The sequence below is a fragment of the Temnothorax nylanderi genome, unplaced genomic scaffold (genome assembly GCF_030848795.1).
Source record: "Temnothorax nylanderi isolate EJ_2023f unplaced genomic scaffold, tnyl_v1.0 TNYL_tig0003_pilon, whole genome shotgun sequence".
NCBI lineage: Eukaryota > Metazoa > Arthropoda > Insecta > Hymenoptera > Formicidae > Temnothorax > Temnothorax nylanderi.
Genome location: NW_027249065.1, coordinates 2021248 through 2043238, shown reverse-complemented (window position 1 = coordinate 2043238; position 21991 = coordinate 2021248). Strand labels below are relative to the sequence as shown.

The following is a 21991-nucleotide window of genomic DNA, read 5'->3' as shown; positions in this document are numbered from 1 at the left end:
ACGACGTGGAAGCGACGCGACGAGACGAGACGAGACGAGAGAGAGGCCAAGGAAGTCTCGACGGAGGTCGAACTTCTGTTCATTCTTTCTTCCACCTCCTGCTTTTCTCTCTCTCTCTCTCTCTCTCTCTTTCTCTTCTCATGCAGCTCATTATGCTCCTTTTAGCGAACGCGCGCGCCTTTTCGCCGAGCCGGCGACCGCTTCGGTCGCAATTTCACAGACCCGAGATGAACGGGACACGCGACGTGTCCCCGCGATTCAAAGAATGAGACAATGTCTGAAAGTGTATCCTCTCGAATTCCCAGCGTCCCGAATAGATCAATTTCAAAAGCAGAATGACGCAACGTCTCGAGGTGTTTAATCCTGAGACCGCAAGAATGGAGCGAAGCTCCGGAAATATATCTTCTTAAAGGATGCTATTATCCCGAGATATTTAATCTGAAATTCACGAGAGAGCGTAACAATGTGTCCTAAAATTACATGTATTATCGAGATGCTGTCATCTCGCAGCGTTCGATCACGGAATCACGAAGGAATGGGGTCAACGATGGACTGGAAATACATTCGGAAAGTGTCACTCTGAGGGCTCTGAAGCACATATCTAAACGTCTCCCGCGAGTCTAATACACGCGTCTCGGCCTCTCGTTCAACTCGCGCAATCTTCAACGCAACGTTGTACAGCATCGCGCGACGCTTCTTCTCGAAATTGAACTTTCTCCCGAGGCGCACAGTTAACTCGCTCGGGTCTTTCCTCTTATTTTTTCAGGGCTCCGGAGGGGCCCCGTCCTTAAACGGATGCGGTTTCAATGGGACGTAAATCAACGGCTCGCGAGGTACGAGGTACGAGCGGGTAACGTGGCAGAACTCGCCGTGCCACGTAATAGAGACGAGATGAGGCCGGTCCGTACAACGAAGATAAAGATCGCGCGCGCGTATAATCCGCCGCGGCACGACGGACGGCAACGGCGTTATCTGCGACAGGAACTGCATTCGGTCGTAACACTGTTTACCCGGGTCGGCAGGTCGGCACTCGACAAAGGGACACGGCGATTATTAGCCGCGTCTAGGCAAACAGCGCGCATATATGTGCCAGATCGCGAGTTCTCGTGGATATACGCGCGCCGCGCCGTCGTCGTGCGAGATTTTCGAAAGCCGGAAGGATCTCCTCTGACGAAATGCTCTTCGCGTGAAGATTAGGCGATTCTCAGCGGAGCAAAAACGCGAAAGCCGGAACCGGGAAGAGCGGCTGTCCTTCGCGAGAAGTCGAGAGAGTTTTCCTGAGAGGCTGCGACTTTTGAAACTTTAAATTTAAACACTCGCTCGAGAGATCTCCCATATACACAATATAAATGTAATATGCATATATTAACAAAGTGCGCGAATAATATATGAGGCGGAATGGAACGAAATAAATTGAAATGCCCGCGTGAGAGATGTGTGCGACGCGATATAAAAGAAGGCAAAAAAAGAAATAAGCGAGATCGAGGGATTAAGCGGGCTCCCCAGGCTTCCCAGGCGCGTTTTCGTTTCGTGCGGAGCGTTTTACGAGACTAATGATCTGGACGACCACGCGACGTGTCACGCGTCTCCCCCTGGAACGGGCATTGTCGTGCTTTTTCATCGCGCTCTCCGGACAGCCTCGCGTTTTCAGCCCCGCGCGAACGCGGGTGCCTCTATACGTGCGGAGAAGCTAATACCTTTTTTCAGCCCGGCGCCGATGGTCAACGAACCTGAGGGCTCTCTCTCTCTCCCCCTCTCCCCCTTTCTCCTTCTCGCCGCGAAGGTCCGCGTACTGCTCCCGTGTACTTTCGCGTGCGGACGTTAAGGTACGTTTCCCGTCTGATTTACGGGCGATCTATAAATACCGGTGGTACACCGCGGCGTACGCGAATCAATGGGGGTACTCCAACGTACACGCGGGTTTGGCGCTCCGCGGCCGCGAGGACGCCTGGATTTATACCACCTGACTTACCCTTGAAGAGTTTTGGTGCGGGAATACACCGCGTTAATAATTCGCGAAGTCTATTTTCGTACGGTTATGACGCTCGCCCGAGACTAACTCCGATCAAGGAAATCTTTAGCCATGCCTTTTTCTCTCTCTGTCTCGCGGGCGTAATTTTAATCTATAGGCGATATCGCGCTGTAAGCCCATTCGATCCGGACGATTTAAATATAGCTTACACGCACGTACGACAAGTAGATGTGTCTTAACTTGGTACTTATCAAACAAATTTTGTTTCACAAATAAGGGACGTAGAAGCGAACTCTCGATCATTTCCAGAACTTGTGAAAAAATCTCCCCGTGGATCGTATGAATTTCTGTCGTTACGAAAGCGATATAAAAAAGAAACACGAAACTCGTGATAAGGTCGCCGGTAAAGTTCGACTGTCCTCTGGCTAGAAAGCCGACATTTTATTCGAGTAATCTCGACAACGCGTCGTCCTCGATCAACGAACTCGAAGGCGCGAATGAGCGCGACGCGTCGTCACCGCGTCCGCATTTGTCTCTTATCGCCTCTGTAATAATTTAGGATTTATCGACTTTTTTTCACCGCCGAGACGCGGATCGTCGATACGCACAAGGCGAGGCTCCCACTTTTTTTTTGCAAGATCGATTTTATGTAGCCTGGCAATAGCGTTCAACCAACCGCTTTTGAACACTGTTTCTAGATCGTTTCGTTCGAACTTTGTTGATTTTTCTTTATCCAAAAATTCTGTCGGACGCCATTTCCTTTCTCGATCTTTAAATGTCTGTTATCAAGATTAAAATTACAAAATCGTAGAATAATTGAAATTCCTTTGAATCAGAGCCCACTTCGGTGTAAAATAGGATTTCGATATCTACGCGCAGCTCTAAAACTTATTTCGCAAAAGTGTCGTGAGCTTCGTCAGGTTTTTAATTTAAAAAAAATTTTATTGCCCGATTTTTATTCATGAAAAAATTCGAGCTATTGAAATAATCCGCGACTTATAAAAGTGCGAGGAATTTGGAACGCCTTATACATCGGTGATATTTTTGCATCGATTTATGATACTTAAACGCAACGCTACCTAAACGCAATGCCGCGCGAAGTGTTTTCGCAATAGGTACACTATATATTCTCGTCATTCGTTCTCTCTTCTTATATCATTCACACTGACGGAACTAACGGAAAGTATCATAATTGCAAATTTTCGGGAGAAATATTTCCGTTTTACTCTTTTCGTGCTTCTCTTCAAAAGATGTTCTGTCACAGAAAAAAAACAAGTGTCCAATCAAAACTTATATATTCACATATACGCAACAATCTATAATCTTCTTGTAAGAACTTCAACTTTTCATTTCAAGTTCTCTTTCTCGGTTCAACTATATAAATGACTTCATTCAAGCAAGTTTTCTTCATTTTACGCGATATAATCTCATTTCAAGATTATAGATTGTTTGTGTATATACGAGTGTATATAAGTGTTGATTTGACACTTCTTTTTTTTCTGTATATCGGTGACTGCGAGTTACGATAATTTTGCAGTCGCACCGGATGCTGCTCGACAAGGCCTACCTTCGAAGGATCAGGTATTCTCTGGAGCCCGAGGCCTTGTACGATGCTCCTCCTGATGATCTCCAGTTCGTCGTCACCGAGGCCGTTCCTCGCCGGCATCGTCAGCTCCTCTTCTTCGACGCCGCTCTCGAGGACCGACGACGACGGCGGCGCGGCCAGCACCGCGTCGCAGAGCAGGCTCGTCGCGAGTATTCCCAGCAGAAGAGCTCGCTGGACGAGGCCGATACTCGGCAACCTCCAGCGCGTGCCGGTCCTGGTTCGCCACGCCAGTCCGCCAGGATCGATTTTCGCGGGAAATCGCGACGTGCTTCCTCGGGATACCGTCTCCCCGACGAGAACGCACGGCCGCTTCTCGCGCGAGGATTCGACGATACTAATCTCGATCAGCCTGGCAGGATCGGTCCGAGGGTTCTCCGCGTTGACTCCGCTGTCGATCGGTTCGCCGATCTCGCGGACGACTGTCGACGATCCGCCGTTCACGTTACTCGTGACGTTGCTGTTTGAGGTACGTCCGTTGCACGTGGAAAAGTTCGTGGTGCCGATAAGTGGAATCTCGAGAAATCGATCTCGGTCATCCCGTCCTGTCGTAATACTATCCACCGCGCTACGGAATATCTGTTCGGAACCCGCGACGGGAGACCCGTCGCGATCCAACAAGGCGACATCAGCTTGCCGATTCTGTCGCTCGACGAACGACGGGCGTCCGGCGACGAGGTCGGCGCGCGTTACTCGCTCGCGGGCTCGCCTGCGCCGCGCGGGAAACACGGTCGCGTCGATCGAGACGCAACAAGTGCGGCGGTCGTCGTCGCCGGCGATCCTGACGTTCCAAAGTCCTGCCGAGTTCGTCAGGTCGCGAGCGCAACGATCGTGGCCGATAATATCGGTCCTGGGCGATCCGCTGGGGTCGCGAACCGTCACCCGCGCGGCCTCGCTCCTACTTCCCGCGTGCCACGTATTTCTGCGCGGTCGCGCGATCGCGGCATCCCGACGCCTCCGGCGCGCTACGAGATCGGTACGGGCGTCGCCGATCGGGTGCCGCGCCGCGTCAACGATCCCCGTGCGCCTCCGCGCGTATTCCTCTTCCCTCGACGAGCGCCCGCATGTCGACGCGATAAGAAATCGATGATCGCGATCGGCGGCAGCGCTGGATCGCGCCTCCGCACCACCGATTACCGCCGCCGCCGTTGTCGTCGTCGTCGTCGTCGTCGTCGCTCTGTTCTCCTCCTGACCGTCCGCCCTTGCGTTAGTGATACCACTTGGAGGGATTATTGGGAACTTGCCCATAGCCAGAGGGACCACGACCTCGTGGCCGGTCTCACGCCGGCTGCTCGACCGTCGGATGCGCGAGGTGCCGCTTTAAAGGCTTCCGCTGGATGACTCGTGGAGCGAAATATTCGTCCCGGACGAATTCTTCGACGAGACAAACAATATTCCCGGAACCAGTTGGTTCCAGCTGATACCAGTTACTCTTCCGCGTTCACGGCGATCTCTCTCCGCGCGTGTCGTCCTCAGGCGACACGTCCGCGAGAGAAATAGAGAGAGAACGCCGGATCTTGTTTCGCTGGCGCGCGATCGAGCAAGGTCTCCCCGATCGATCTCTCAGGAGCGCGCCGCGAGACGGAGATCGGAGCCGGATGTCCAACGGGGAAACTTCACGTCGTGCTTCCTCTTCCCGTTGACGAACGGCGACGTCATCGCGCAAGACGTTGTCGAGCTCGATTGATCGGACGGAGCAATTAATCCGTGGTGTAATTAATCGCGGGCGCGGGTTTTTCCAATTTTCCGATTTTTGCCGCCGAAGACTTCGCGTGGGAGATCGAAGACGAGCTAAAACACTTCTTCGAGTCTTTCTCTCTCTCTCTGGCTACTGACGTCGTCTCTCTTCTTCCTTTCTCTCCCTCGGCCGCAGGAGGAGGGAAGGAGAGCACGAGGAGACCCGTATCGTACGAGTGCCGCGTGTCGACTGCTCGCCGCTATGATATCGCGTGTGCTTGTATATATCCAGCGAGTCCGCTCCCGCCGCGCGGCGCGCCGCGCGATGCGCGCGCGAGGAAGAGCGAGCGAGAGCGCCCGGGGGAGCGAGCGAGCTGAGCTCAGCCGAGCCGAGCCGAACCGAGCATTCGAAGGTGTCGTCGAATGGGGTGAATAGAGGAGCCGCGTTTTCCACGTAGAGTAGAACAGGCGACGCGCGTAGGGCGTCCCGATCTCTCCGATCATCCGCAATCCCGCGATTCCTGGGAGACGTTCAAAGGACATCCGGATGTCACTTCGAAGATAACGACTATGAAGAGATAAATGCACTCGATAAAACGTACTTATAATATAAATATGTATGAATTCATGTAACATTCTCTTTGGAGAAGATGATGATTATCCCCTATCGTTAAAATAATTAATTATATATAATTTTGTACAGAATTTTAAATAAAATGTAATATTTCTCCATGTAAATTTATGTGTGTACAAAAAGTTACTCCTTTATTATCAAAATTTTAGGCGGCGCATAAAATTGGAGCTTGTCAAAAAGTACACATGTTTCTTAAATCGATTCTAGCAACACTTGTTCATCTCGTATAAAGCGAGTACGAAGGACTGTTGAGAATGTGTAAGATTTGACGATTCGATTCCGGTCGTCGAATCCCATCTTGAGATATCCGGTGGCAAGTCCGTCTCCATTCGCGTCTCGAGTGTCCCTCCGTTTCTTTTTTTCGTTCCCTCTCGCGATCGCAGAAACTCGTCTCCTCGCGGCGGGCCGGGTAAAGGGCCGGCGCTTCTCGGAATTTCGTACACCGACTGCCCAGCGGTCAAACGTGGTAGCCGACAAGCAAGATCCGAGAGAACGACTCGAGCGAGGGAACTCTTCTGCTTTCTTCCGTTTCTACCTTTCTTCTTTCCTGTCGAATCTCCTGTTCTCCCGTCGTCGCGTTGTCTCATCTTCTACGGCCTCTTTGTCCTGGACTTTTCTTCTTGTACCTTTCTTCTTCGCTGGATTATCGCCATTCCGAATTCCTTCTTTCACCTCTTTATCTCCGTTGAGACGCTAACTGTCCCGCTTTCACGATAAAAAAAGGATCTGCGCCAAATTTAGGTTTAGATCGTTGATCAAATTTCGATTCCTTTGGACTCGCCAGAGTTGTTAAGAGCTACGTACCTTCTGGCGCGTCGCGACGCTTTTAAGTGCATCGGCGTTTAAATTTCAATTACGCGAGACGAAGTATAATAAGGCGAACGAACCCGCCATCGTCCTCTCTCTTCGCGTAATTGTTCAATATATGTTCACCATTTGAAGTCTAATTACGAGGCGCGATCGGGAGGAGGAGCGAAGACGGAGAGAGTTCCGAAAGTGGAAATCAAAGCGGAAAACTGACGGGGCGACTCGCCCCGGCGAGCGTATACAAGGAGGTGCGGGATAGGAATTATACATCCGCGTTGACCTCCGACCCGCGATTATTCCAATCGCGTAACCCCGCGCGCGCGTCCGCGCGCCTTCGATTTTCTCGTTAACGTCCCACTTAGCGTTTCTTCCGGTGATAACGAACGCCAGGTCGCAGCCCCGGGCTTTCGTCAGGTTCTGCCGCACTTATCTTCCGCGACAACGCCGTTTTTTTTTCTATTAAAGTCTATACAGAGCTCCGTCGACGGGATGTCGTCGTCTCGCGACATCTCGATTCTCGCGTTTCTAACTAAGATCCAAGATCTTGCGGAGGTGATTTCGCAAATCGGCGATTTCTCCGTGGGATGTGACAGACGTAGATCGAAACGAGATTCCGCTCGGAAGGGGTTAACGCGAACTTTCGCTCTCCCGAAAAGACCCGTAACGTTAACGACCTCGCTGAAAAAGCTGCACTTTTAACGCGATACAAAAATCGTAAATATAGTCCGCAGCGAGTTTCCGCGAGGATGCATCTTGCCTCGATTCTCACACTGGACGAATCGAGAGGTTAAATAAATAAGTCTGAAATTTCTTTTACAGTCCGCTTTCCACAAAGATGCCCGATCGAAAGGCGGGTTTTATTCCGAGGCGAGTCTCGCGGGCTTTCGCCTGTACGGCGGACGCATCGTGCCGTCCAGGTTGTTAATCAGCGAGAAAGTCAGCGGGAAAATCAATCATAAAAAAGAGCACCGACGGAATCGATCGGCGTGCGAGGACGTGACGATCCGGGCTTTACGCGCGTCCTTCCCAACGGGGGTCGAAGTTTCCTCTCACGTGTGCGACGGCAGGGGCTGGTGATACCGGGGGGTGGCGATTCTCTATAGCCTTCTATCTTGCCCTCCCTCTGTCCCTCCGCCAGGTACACACCAGGTCGAACTAAACGAAAGCGTGACCGCGACGGAATCCCCGAATGAAGTCACCTCCCGGAAATCGCCGATCGATGCCGGGGCTACGGTCGCGCGAGCGCGATACGTGCGAGTCCCTCGCCCTTTTTCGCGGAAACGGTGCGATTTTCGCATGATAATACGTTAATCTCGGTGCATTAGCGAGATTCCGGATAATAGTCCGGGATAATACGTCGCCGAGGAGTGCCGTGGGGACTCCTCGCGATCTCCGTGGAAATCCCCGCAGAGGTAGACAATAAAATCTCGTACTCGCGCGAGCGAGTGTAAAAACTTAATCACCGTCGCCGACGATTTCGCCGAACTCGCTCGTTTTACCTTAATTACCCTCTCTTTCTCTCTCTCTCTCTCGTATGTGATATAATATTTATAACAATTCTCCGAGGGACTGTCCGTTACGGATATCGGATCTGAGATGCACGTGTCTTTCTTCCAGCGGAACGTAAAGCTGATTCCACACAGTTTCACGCGATGATCGATCGCGCTGTAGTGGAACGTTTTTCCCTTTACATAAATAATTCACGCTTATAAAATCTTTCAAGATGATCCAATTAATAAGTAAACATTTTAGAAAGAATGTTATTTAAAAAATCGCAATTAAGAGCATATATTGAATTCTATTTTTGACGATTTTTGGATTTGTATGTATATTAGATCCTTATTAAGATTTAATTGACTTGCATCATTAATCCAATTTTTTTTTGTCAAAAATATTCATATTTGTCAATCAAAAAACCATTGTTTCCATCTTAGAAAAAACTTCGCAAATATAATATGAATCAATACTATTAATTAAACAATCTAAAACTCTATTTTGATTGATTTAATATCAATTTAGTGTATAACATATCTTTAATTCTTATTTAATAATCTTCAACATATGTAAAATATTCGCAGGCGTTATCAGACGGATTTCTTTTACAAGGATCCCGAATATATACACACGAATACGCTGAATAGAGGCTGCTTCACGCACCTTAAGACGTTCGTGACGTCTACAAGCCGATCGCAGGTGTGAGAGCGGTTTAACGGCGAGACGGGTCCGGCCGGTGCTCCGCTCGTAAGGAAGACATCAGGAATGCACGATCACGACTATGTACGAGCGTCCGTGTGCGCGTGTATGTAGGGTCTCCGCTCGAGAGTGTGTGCGCGCGCGCCTCGTCAGCGTTGCGGTGAGAAAGGTCTCTCCTACGCGACGGAGGGTAGTTAGGTAGGTAGGTAGGAGATCCTCGACCGCAAATATGTCATAACTCACGCCGACCTCGTCGGGTGAGTACTTACACCCGGTGCACCGGTATGCACGTCGTCGTCGTCGTCGTCAGGCAGGGACACCGGGCCGCTTCTCGGAAGTAGGCGCAGCGGCGGATTGACACGTCTGACATGACGCCGCTGTTATCCGTGAGCCGTAATGCGGTAACGCGAACGTTAGAATAATGAATGGGGACCCGGTGGTACCCGAAAGGCGCTGACGCTTTCCGAGGAAGCATTAGCCGATGGAACCCGAATCTCGACTGCGACAATGACACATGCCCGCGATTACACGTGTGAGGTAGCAGTAACGTTATTTGTATCGGAAGTCGACAAAGAGATGTACTTAATTAATTAAATTATAAATAAACACGGTAAAATATATTTAAATATAATATAACTAGAAATAGGAAAATATAAAAATCGTTGCAGGTACTATATGTTCTTAATTACAACATTTGTTTGGTTTCTGGAACATTCGAGTGTAATGCAATATTAATGAATATTAACAGCGTAACTTTCTATTCTTGATCCAAACATCTATTCTTGAGAGTCACGCGAGGAATGATGTTTTGCTTCTGCATCCGATAATGCAAAATATTATCTCGCGGGTGGGGGGGAGGGGGAAGAGGGGGGAGGAAACTAAGCAGGAAAACAGGAAACTTATCGCCGCGTGTTTTGCGACGGAGATAAAACCATCGGCTCGTGGGAAAATATTCTCGGGAGCTGCTTTATACCGGAACCGTCAAATTAATAAAAAGCAGAGAGGAGGGCAGAAAAAAAAGGGAGGAGGAATACGGGTCGTTACATTTTCTGCCGACGGTAATTCGCCTGCGATCCTATGACGCATTTTACGGGGAAACCTGCGGATTCGCGGAACGGGCGGATAATGAGCGTGAAGAGTAATCGCACTCAGGTAGGTGGACAAAGAACGGCCGCTCCGATGTTGCGGCACTGTTACTGTCATACTTCACTACCCCCGCGTATTTCCGCGTCTCCCAGGATATTCCTCCGCGTGTCCTCTTAACTCTCTCCTAAATTAAAACACACGATCCCCGGACGCGTTGCCGCGTCCCACATAAATTTCGCCAGAAACGTCAGCGAAAACTAACGCGGTGGAAACGATACAATTAATAATAGTTTACGGATACTGCAATGTACTGTTATATATGTGTAGTATATTATACATATATTATATCACATTATAATACATTTAGATATTTTTTAAAAATATACCTTCCGTGAAGAATGCTCCATTTCTTTGCAGAAGAGATATTAATTTCAGTTATAATTATAAGTGGTGAGTGTACTGGCCAAAAATCGTTAAAATTCGCTCCACATCTTCGGGCGCAAATGTCGGAGTGGTATCGCAGATATCAGCCTCGATCTCCGCTTTTTCGACACCGCGGCTTACGAACTTCACCTGTCGCGTTATCTTCTCATCGTCGCATTATATTTCACGTTAACGGCGTGCGAAAGGGACCAGGGACGATTATCTCGAATTCTTTGGAACAAAGACAGATCAGGAAAAATGCTTTATCTGCGAAACGTTCTCGGATTATTAAGTCGCGGTACCGTTAAGTGGAAAGTGGAGGCAAATTGCCGTAAATTATCCGCAGATTAGTATCGCAGATATTATTCGTAGATTTACACAAAACACCTTTACAAATTTACATTTCCCAAAGTTTCGTGCTTACGTTGTACGTCATATTCTCCCCGATCACGTTTCATAAAGACGCTCCGCGCATTTCTAACAAAACAGTATTATATCTCTCTCTTGTTAAATCACTTAAGTAAATACGTACATCGATTTTGTATGTATCAAGCTTTTCGTCAGGTAATTTTAAAACGTGAAACATATAATTTTCCTGTAATTATTTTTTATATAAGTTGACATTAATCCCGGCTCAATTTTATGTGAAAGATACAATTCCATTGCGATTCTTCTTTTCAATATTAATCCCGATAATTCAATTTTCCTCCTCAATATTTCATTCAAGTTTCAAACTACATTATTTACTTAACTCAAGGTGTGACTTCTATCTCTCGCTTTTACAGTTCTGTGAATTCCGTTCTAAAAACCCACGACTTTCTCCGCGGCGAGAAGTTAAGGTCCTGCGAATCTCCGTTCCGGGAACTGCGTTCTACCGATTACCGCGAATCCCAGTTCCTACGAGAGCCGGTGTTCTCCCCATGCTGCCCGAGCAGCATCCGTGACACGCTGCACCTCGTTGCGCTTGAGGCCTTGGCGACCTTCGGCTAGGGTTGGCTGTCCGGAGGTCGCGGACACGGCGACGGAGAAAAGAGACGGAATAGAGATAGAGAGAGGGAGAGTGCATGTATGGAAGAGGTGGTATCGGAGAATCGGGCGCCGTGTGTGGGTCTCGGTTACGTGGGGTCGCGTGGGCGTCCGTGTGCACGTATACCCGCGCGCTTCCGACGGTTTCTCAGAAGTCGCGATCGCTTACGAGGTAAAGGTAAGGTTGCATGATTCACGAGCTACGTGACCTACAGTTACGTCCCCCACCCCCCGCTCCTTTTCTTTCTTCGGCCGGGGTGCATGCGTCCGCGAGCGCGCGTAAGCGCACACACACACACACACACACACACGGACACGGACACGGGGCCCTCGATATGTAACATCGCGGATGGCGAAGTGAGCTCTGATGCTGCCATACAATAACGTCCCGTTAATGTCCCGTAATGCCCCGTAATGTGGCCGCTGACTAAGCCAATTTCGCCGACACGCAGCTCCGGCGTTTGCCCAGCGGGGGGATAGGTAGGTAGGTAGGTGGGTGGGTGGGCTCCTCTCTCGTTCTCGCGATCGCGATCGCGCGCGTCCGCGTTTATGCGCACTGGTACGCCGCTCGGCTCATTCCCCATCACGGAATCGCCTCTAATTGGACTTCCAGGTAAGTCACCTGCGTCCATAGGAGTGCCCCGGGAACGATCCATCGGCTGCCACCTACGCTTCGTCATGATTCCTATCTCTCTTTCGCCGTTCGATCAACCCCGAACGCGGAGGTGGGCTCTAGCGAAAGAGATATATGAAAGTCTAGAGCTAACATTATGTCATAGTTCTAACATTATGATTATTAGATATGACGAAGCTCTTATATCTACAGTCATCAATATATTAATAACAATATAATCATTAGTATAATATTTTTCATGAGTAGAAATCTATTCGGCAGCATCTATGTGAATGTTTTATATATACGTTAAAGATTAAATATGTAGAATTAAAGATTATTTAATTGATGATCACGGATATTGTATTTGTAAAGTTTCTTCCAAAATTACATTAATTATTAATATATCTCAATCCATTAAATTAAAGTGTCTAAAGGTTCTCCCGAATAAATCAGATAAATAAAAAGAGACAATAAGAGCCAGACGCGGTAATTGGTGCGCAATAATTTATATTCTCAGTCAATACATAAAATTGATATTTTGACCCTTTTTTGAGTCAACTTCAGCGCAATATTGATAAGTTAAACGCGAATTACATCAGTCGAGGTTCAACGCAGTCAAATTTGATAAAATTATAAAACAAATTTATTGGTGCCATGCGGTCTTTCATAACGCAGAGTGTATGCTCCGACGAAAATCAAGCATTTTCGAAATGATACTCCCAATATTTATCTGACTAATCTATTAATATATTTATTAATGTCATATTACTAACAAATTTGCATTAATATATTAATAATCATGCGTTAATTAAAAATTGCTAATTATAGCACGTTAATCTAATTATCTTTATTTCAATAATAAAATATAGTTACTTATTTCATATTAATTTTAACAATATTGCGGTGAAAATGTTGTTTCTGTGTGAATACGTTCTCAAAACGGCGGAGATCGCTCGGGGACTAAACGGGACCAAGGAATCCCGACGAGGAAATCGCGTGGTAATCGGTCCCAGCGGAAGGAAGAGCAACGCCGTAGGGAAGCCACGCCGCGCAACCGGAAGTCGGCGGGACTGCTGGGCGAGATGCGAGTATCGGGATTTCATGGTGACAAGAGGCACGGCGAATGTCGGTGGATTACTAAAAATAAAGAAGCCCCTTCCCGATGAAGTAACGAACACGATCCCGGCCGGCCTCGAAGTCTTCATGAGAAGCCGCCGTAAAAAATTATTATCGGGATGCATGCTATTGCAACGTTTTTTCGTAACCGAGAAACTGATTTCCGCGCAGGAGTTGTCAAAAAATTTAGTGACGCCAAGAAAATAAAATCGGATCTTCTAATTCCGTGCCGTTGTTCCTACCTCGTTTGATTTATTCGCTATATCCTACCTACTTTTTGCAGGCTTTATAAATTGATCCGTTTCTCGATTAGCTTCTTCCTAGAATTTAATTAGCTTTCTTTAATAATTTTTAAATAAAATTTCTGTGAATTTCTCTTGATATCTGTAAAATCATAGAAGTAAGAGTTAACTTGAATAGCGATCTAATTTTATTATTGCAAAACGGAGAGATCATCTCGTCGCGAGCGCGTGCCATAAAACCGCGCCAAGTACCGCTGCGGCGACCCTTTCAAACGCCTTGCTGAAAGGGTCGCGTAAAATTGCACGCATCGTGCATATATATATATATATATATATATATGCACGATGCGTCGCCGGGAAAGAGATCGAGCCACTACCGCATCGAGCACCGGGGCCTGTCATCGTAAACTGGTTCTCAATGAGATTGCAATTGATCCGTTTCTCGATTAGCTTCTTCCTAGAATTTAATTAGCTTTCTTTAATAATTTTTAAATAAAATTTCTGTGAATTTCTCCTGATATCTGTAAAATCATAGAAGTAAGAGTTAACTTGAATAGCGATCAAATTTTATTATTGCAAAACGGAGAGATCATCTCGTCGCGAGCGCGTGCCATAAAACCGCGCCAAGTACCGCTGCGGCGACCCTTTCAAACGCCTTGCTGAAAGGGTCGCGTAAAATTGCACGCATCGTGCATATATATATATATGTATATATATATATGCACGATGCGTCGCCGGGAAAGAGATCGAGCCACTACCGCATCGAGCACCGGGGCCTGTCATCGTAAACTGGTTCTCAATGAGATTGCAATTGATCCGTTTCTCGATTAGCTTCTTCCTAGAATTTAATTATTGTAGTTTTCTTTAGTAATTTTTTAATAAAATTTCTGAGAATTTCTCCTGATATCTGTAAAATCATAGAGGTAAGAGTTAACTTGAATAGCGATCTAATTTTATTATTGCAAAACGGAGAGATCATCTCGTCGCGAGCGCGTTAATAGTGCCATAAAACCATATTCTAACTTCCATTACATGTTCACATATAATATAATAAGTTTAACGCGGAAATTAATGAAATGAGTCGCGCCTCTTCCAGGAAACGTATTTTCCCCTTATATCTATAACACACTTTCCTCCTATACGTGAACGTATACAGGCACGTATACACGTATGATCGAATGTGTCCGCGATTTCACGGTTACACGCCCCCGCGCATCGGAAGATCGATGTAACCCCGTTTCAGTTTGAGTAAACTATATGACCATGCCGACCTGTCGGCCTTTTATTACGTCGCGTCCGCGTCCCAGATCGGTGAAGGGACGCCACAATTCGCCGCCCTTCTCCCTTCGCGATCTCTCGCGAGAGCCTCAGACGTCGCGCGATGCAGAAAGCCGACAATTATCCTCGAGGCGGGGCCCCGCGCGGAGATCGGTCGATTCGTTAATAAGCTGCGGGCTCGGCGGGCGATACACCGGAATAATTCCACCTCGTTAACGAGGCGCGTATAGTCGTTAATTAAACAATAACGGCCTTTCAGATTCCCGATCACGTACACGGCGGCGCGGCGGCGCGGCGGCGCGGCGGCGCGGCGGCGCGGCGGCCGGAGATCGCAAAAGAACGCAACCGCGAGGTACTCGGGTTTGACTCGACCTCGTGATATTACGCGTCGAGAGAAACATGAGAGGCGAAACTTCCTTCGCGCGGCCTCTCGTTCCCATTATGCGAGGGAATCCCATTAGAGATGATAAAGAAAAATAAGCTTTTTAATTTAGAACGAGTCCCTCGAACCTCGAACGGAGTCGTGGATCGCGCGCCCGCGGGCCGGCTCATGAATATTTATCTATCGCCCACAGACGGGAATTTGTCGCGATCAATTTCCTCTGGCGTGGATTAATTAGGGACTAATTCGGGGACCTGAGAGGCGCGCAAACGTGATAATCGGGATAAATAAAGTTCAACGCGTTGTGCGTGCGTGCGTGCGTGCGGCGAACGCGCGCGGTCGCTCGAGATCGGCGACCGCGTGATTGCGAAACAATGAGATTAGAATGTATGTTTTGCGTCTGCTTTACGTGCGCCTTGTGTGCACATTCGCTTATTAAACACAACCGACAATTACCCCCCCTGCAAAACAATCGATCAATCCGCTCGTTAACAAGCCTACCGCGCTCAGGTATGAGAGAGAGGAGAGAAAGAGAGAGAGAAAGCCGCCGGATTAATAATTCCTCGTAATTTTGCCGAAAGGTTATCGAGCATTAACTACTTTTTTAAACATGAATATTCATCCGTAAAGGTCATCTCGCATAAATTCGAAAGGATGTAACGATCAGAAATGATTTAAAGACGTTTACAAGGATTGCTTAGCGATCACAGTGGCGCCCTTAACGAGGCCTCTTCGCCTTCATCAGATAATAATTGTTCAATAAATCGCAACAATCTAAAAAGCAGATTGAGATCGGACATTAAATTGAAGCGAAATTATTTTTTATCGCTTCTCCTTAAAAAATATGTCGAGGTCTTCAAAGTCTTGCAGTTTCCTTTGGTCACGCGTGAAAATGCAGCTTCAATTATCTCCGAAACATTATCTAAACAAGCTCTCTCTACATTATTGTCCTGGTTTCTCCGCGCTCTCACGTGTTTTACACTTGTGTAAGAGTATCGCGCGGGTACAATCTGAAAACTGCTGGACGCATAACGCGAGAAGGCAGAGAGATACCGCGAAAATATAACTGCAAGACGAGACGTTGCTGTACGTGACTCGCGTAGTCACGATAAAGAGGCTGCGCTTCATATATTATGCGACGATGCGGGACGCTGCCAGGTTGTCGGGGCCGTGGAGCACAGTAGATTGTCCGGTTTATTGAAAACTTCCTAGGCTGCCTCTCTGCACGCGTCCAGCGGACGGCCGCGTGTGCCGAAAGTTCAGCTTCTATCGTATTCGTAATATGTGATAAGCGTGACAGCACCCGGAAAAACCCGCTCGTGTCGCTAACTATATCACCTTCGGGCGTGACTTCGCTAACCGTGCTTTGGATTATGCTTTCAAATGTAATAAAAAAAGAGTTCATATATATATATATATATATATAAATAAAATTTCCTTATTACATTTATATTTTTTCCTTATTATACATTTATATTTTTTCCTTATTACATTTATATTCTTTCCTTATTATTTTTATATTTTTTTCCTTATTACATTTACATTATTACGCGGTACATATGTATATTATGTGTATCGCGGACGAGATAAACTTATAAAATACATTTATAAAAATTATTTTGAAACTTATAAAATACATTTTGATTTCTTAACAGGGTGTATCACCCTGCTCTCGCTAAACGCTCTTGCTTTTTCTGTAACAAATGGCCTGCCTATGATCATTACTGACATATTAGTAATTATTTTTTTTTAATACATGAATCATAACAAAATAATTTTTGTGCTTGCATTACTACGGAGGATTATGATTCTCAGCGCGTGACCTTTACGTGCCTTACGAACGATGAAAATGAGCGAATCAGTTCCTGGAGAACGAATTCTTCGTTCGAAGTATCGGCCGGCCCGCGTGAGTCAAGCTCCCCTTCGCGCGCGTCCGTTTAGCGGACGGATTACTCATCTAATCGGGACAATCGTGAACTTTATCATCGCGCCGGGCAGCGCGTAAGCCTAATCAATTTCATGCGCTTGAAAAGCCGCGCGTGCGAATTTTCGGAACCCGCGTGAGCACGGCCGCTCCGCGAACCGCACGCGGGAATCGCGGAACAATGCGTTGGTCGGCTATTACGGGCCAACCAGCTGGACAACCAGCGTGATATAGCTCGTGAAGGATATGTCAGATTCTCTTTTAAAGTCTCTCGCGAATTATATTGATCAAAAGATTCGGCTGGTCCCGGATAGGCACAATCATTGAATTTTATTTTGTTCATAATCACTTAATTATAATCGCTTATATCTAACATTTGATTTACTTATATTTAACATTGCTTAGATTATATTTTTAGTTGTTCCTTTCTCACGCAGTATGTAGTATATACTATATATTACATACTTTAATGAGATAATATTAGTATATTAAAATCCCATTAAAATTATAAAATTGTTATGTGTCCAGCGGTAAAATAGCTCATATTATTAACATATAACAATCGTCATTTAAAATATCATATGAATTACGAATACGCGTAATAGAAACGAGGATCACCACTCCAATACGCCGGGGATGTATTTGTCGATCAATTTCTCGTAGTAGGGCCACAGTTTCTCGATGTCCGGAACGGCGCCGCTCTTAGTATAAAGATCAAATTTGCTGTAAAATTTTTTGCGAATTAATCATCGATGTAGCTTTTTAAGCTTTTTAAGCTTTACAATATGATATAATTTATATTCAAATTTGATTACAAATTAGGTAATTGTTATATAATTTGTGATAATTTAATATAACGAGTTTAATGTGGAGCTAGTAATTTTTTATCTTTCTCTCATATTCTATTGCAATCTAAATTATTTATATTTTAACTTACTTAAATTCTGTGATCCATTTCAACATGTCTATATCTTCCTGGGTACAAAAGTGCATGTAGTCGCCGCTGGCGTGCCAGGGGTAAAAGGAATGGTAACGAATCATAGCCAGAGCCTCCTTCGGCAATTTGCTCTTGTTGTGTATGAGTAAACGGTACATGTATTCGTCATGGCCCCATGACATCATCAGATTGGTTATTCCGCACTGAGGTTTGTACATGCCGTATTTTGTACTGCAACAAAAATATCCTCCTATGTAGGTGCAATAATCTAAGTACAATTGTTTAGTTACGACATATTCAGATTATCTCTGCACTCTCTTCGCCGCTCTAAAAGACTATAAATTCTACGATCAGCTCTGCATTAGAATTTTTCTTAAAATAATAAATGTATGTTATAAAATGTATTTTCCTTACTCACATAAATACACATCACGAGTCACGAACTTTGAAAAAATAATACCTTTTTTATATTAGATCTTTTTATAATATCTTTTTTAATAACAGAAATTTCCGTTATCAAGAGGAAAAACTAAGAAAACTGGGACGTACTTGTAACGAGGGTCTTTGCCATCGGGATTATTGTCAAAGCTCGTCGCTCTGTGAACGATGGAATCGCCCCAGGCACAACCGACGGGGAATGTGTCACCCACCACCGCCCACTGGGGTTCTCCGTGAAATGCCATCACCTGCAATGTACAATAATTTGTTACTTGATTATAATAATATATTTATTGTTAACGTACCCATCTGAACCCAACAAATGGGGTAGCCATAAAATTGTAAAAAGAAATGAAAGAACAAGTTTGGAAATATACTGGAAACTGGAAACAGTAACCAAGTCTGCTATAAAGACGTTAAACAATAATAAACCGAAAATAGAATCGTGGAATTTTAAGATGTGTGTACACTAGATGGGTATTACAAAAAAAGGAAAGGATGCAAAAAATATTGTATAAAATTCGTTGGGATTTTTAAAAGAAAAAATGTAATAAAGGAGGCAGGTAGGGAAAGCTCAGGGGGACATACCACGGTTTGGCTAGGAAAAGACCGTGATTGACCGTGTCGAATGCTGTTTTAAAGTCAAGAACAATAGCGAGCTAGATCCCCTAGATCAGGGATTTAGAAAACGAACTCTCTTAACAGCATTCAGCTGTCTGAAGCATATTGTGCTCAAAGAATTAGGAGGGTAATAAAAGAGAAATGGGACGAAAAAGGGAAAACGAGAGTCTTAGAAATTAGAAAAACAATGGATTGTTTTCAAGAGGATAAAAATATTATATAGCGTTCAATTCACAAATTATTTAGAAAGAATAGAATCTTTTACTTTACATTATTTCGAAAGACAAAATTTTTTTGGACATCCTGCTTTTTTGAAGCGTACCCGAATAAGTTATTAAAATAAATCATTTATCGTATGTATTCTCCATATGTATTCTCACAGTTTTATATTTATATCTATTCGATGAATTCTCTTGGAGCTTTATATTTCGTCTCACCTTGCCGAGATCGTGAATTAACCCGGTAAGATGGAACCAGTCCAGGTCCGGATGCTCCTCTCTGATGGATTCCGCAGTTTGGAACGCGTGAACGATATTAGGCAGGTTCGTGTCCGGATCACTCTCGTCCACGAGATCGTTCAGTTTGAACAGGGCTTCTTTCACCGTCATTTTGGCTTTATCAAACTGAAGCCAATATTTCATGCGAGCTGTCGGAAAAAAAAGTGATTCCTTCACTCTCTTACCTTATCCTCATCTTTCTAATTATATCCGGAGCAATGCAAATAAATGAGATTATACAAATTCATTGTCAATTGTTTAAATTATGTGGAGATGAACTCTCACTTGTTGATGTAAATTATCTTTTTAACTGTTCTAACTAGTTCTATCTATTTATCGCCAAATATAATTATATATAATTACATATAATTTTTTGTTTTGACTAACATTTGACGAAGTCAACGGTTTGATTGGTGTGCATCTTTAAGTAGGTTTTGCGGACACGTTCCTTGATGGGATCGTCGAAATCTTCATCGAAATTGCGGAATTGACTTTTCAGCTTCCCGTCGTATATTGGCTCAGGTCGAAGCTGCTCCGATGGGTCCAGCAGCGCAACATGGCCACGGCTTTGTTGCTGTAGGAAATTAAATGTTTAACAATCCATAAAGAAATCTTGTTTTCGATTACTTCCTATTGAAAAATTATCGTTTAAAGAATTATTGCGTTTAAAGAATTATCACGTATTTTGTGTGACTCTTTTTTTTATTGAAATTGCAACACGAAGAAATTCTCAAGACACGTCTTTATTATTTTATATGTATATATATAATCTACTTTACAATTATATATTTATAAAATTGTATTCTCCATATTTTACAGTTATACTTAAAAAATTAGATTTTTAAGTATTCCTGCTTTTGACGTCTAGAGACGTCATTAAAACGTCATTTAACGTCACTGTGCTACTAGGGTAATAAGTCACCTAGTTTTGCGCTATTAAATATACTTTATTATACTTACGAATAAAACGGAACGAACATTGATAAAAATTCATGTTAATGAAGTGCTTTTCCTATTCGCATGAAGAAATCTATGGATTTAGTTAGATTAATGACCCAGTTAGATTAATAGTTACAAAAATGTTATGTAAAAGTTTCCATATATACCTTCAAGTGAAGAATGAAATAAATAATACATCCTTCATTGAATATCCTTCGCAATATATTTTTTGCCTTATGATCATGTAATGGTTCTCATTTATTATACGTATCTGTGTGTGTAATAAAAATTATAAAAATTGTAAAAATTAAAAGAATTTTAAAAATGACGTTGCAACATTCGATGCTTTTTTACTACACAAATATATGAGGTGGGACAAGAAATCGGCACTTTTCTGAGATTAATTGAAATACTGCGTTTTCTTTGTATCGCTTTATTCTGTACAAAAATAAATTACTTGAAAAGAAAGATTTTTCAGATCTAAATTTATATGACCTTTTTTATCCCTAAAAATGTAGAATGCGCTCCTAAAAGTTTATAACTATATGTTTCAACAACACTCAGTATTCGTAGGATATTCAAATTCATAATGTTTTTTTGGTGATTACGAGGTGTATCGTGAGAGATTGTGAAAAAGAATCCATTGATATGAAAATATCTGTCTTCACTGTGCGTCAATGCTTATCTATCTACATATACAACGGACTACATATTTGTGGAAATTTTCCATATGAGATTTGTGACGCGATCAAATTGTGATTAACTAATATGTATTGTGCAATAGTGCATTATCGGTCTCTCTTTCTAACATATCTTGGTTCGGGTCGCGAATTATGAAGCACGTGTGTCGCGCGAATTTCATAACATCTGTAAAACGAATCCTGTCTGAAAGAGAAGAAATTTCGCGTCTGCACGACAATTTTTTAATTACAAATTTAAAAAGGAGGTTTATTTGTTTAACAATAATTCCCACCAATTTACATGAAAAAGCAATACAGAGCGACACAATAAAATTGTTAAATGTTAGAAATAAGATAATAATTTGGTCGACTGTGTATATAAGCAAATGTAACGAAGAATAATTTATGAAATAATTGCTAAGATTTTTCGCAAAGTAATTTTACTCGCGTTATATTATTAAATCTTGAGTTTTCCGAAATTTTCTCAGAAACAAAGTCGGGATATATACTTACAACTGTCGTGGCGGACATTCCGTAGCTGTTTACCGTTCACTGGCGAAAATGCAACTGCCGTCTGTCTTACCCTGGATAGAACTCCGAGTTAACTTATAAAGTCGAAGACAATTCACCCTTGATCCCCGCATCGCCTGATGGTGGTGGTGATGATGGCAGTGGTGGTGGTCTCTGTCTGGTGGTGGTAGTGCATGCCACGGTCACACAAGCACAATGGTGTCGAATCACATCACCGCTGCCTATCGCACCCTCCCCTCTCCCTATTCCACAATTCCGGACTATTGTAAACACGAGTACCGCAAACGGAATGGATTACTATCAATTTTTATCTGATACCGCAATTTACAACGCGTTTAAATTGGTTCAGCGCGACCTGCGTTTGATGTC

At 44.5% G+C, this 21991-nt stretch overlaps 2 protein-coding genes across 2 annotated transcripts in view; both read right to left on the bottom strand.

Moving 5' to 3' along the window:
* The window catches only part of Mav (TGF-beta domain-containing family member maverick), a 30631-nt gene extending 24949 nt beyond the window's left edge, over positions 1–5682 (bottom strand). The window contains exon 1 of the mRNA XM_071704413.1: positions 3540–5682. Coding sequence (XP_071560514.1) covers positions 3540–4823 — 1284 coding nt within the window. The 5' untranslated portion in view covers positions 4824–5682. The remainder of the gene's footprint in view (positions 1–3539) is intronic.
* Positions 5683–17290: 11608 nt separating this feature from the next.
* Positions 17291–21759, bottom strand: Miox (Myo-inositol oxygenase). The gene is made up of 6 exons (XM_071704378.1): positions 21605–21759; positions 19860–20046; positions 19413–19621; positions 18466–18602; positions 17917–18147; positions 17291–17702 (listed from the first exon to the last, which is right to left on the bottom strand). The coding sequence occupies exons 1-6, from the start codon at positions 21620–21622 to the stop codon at positions 17594–17596; spliced, it is 891 nt and encodes a 296-aa protein (XP_071560479.1). The 5' UTR covers positions 21623–21759; the 3' UTR covers positions 17291–17593.
* Between the last annotated feature and the right edge of the window lie 232 nt (positions 21760–21991).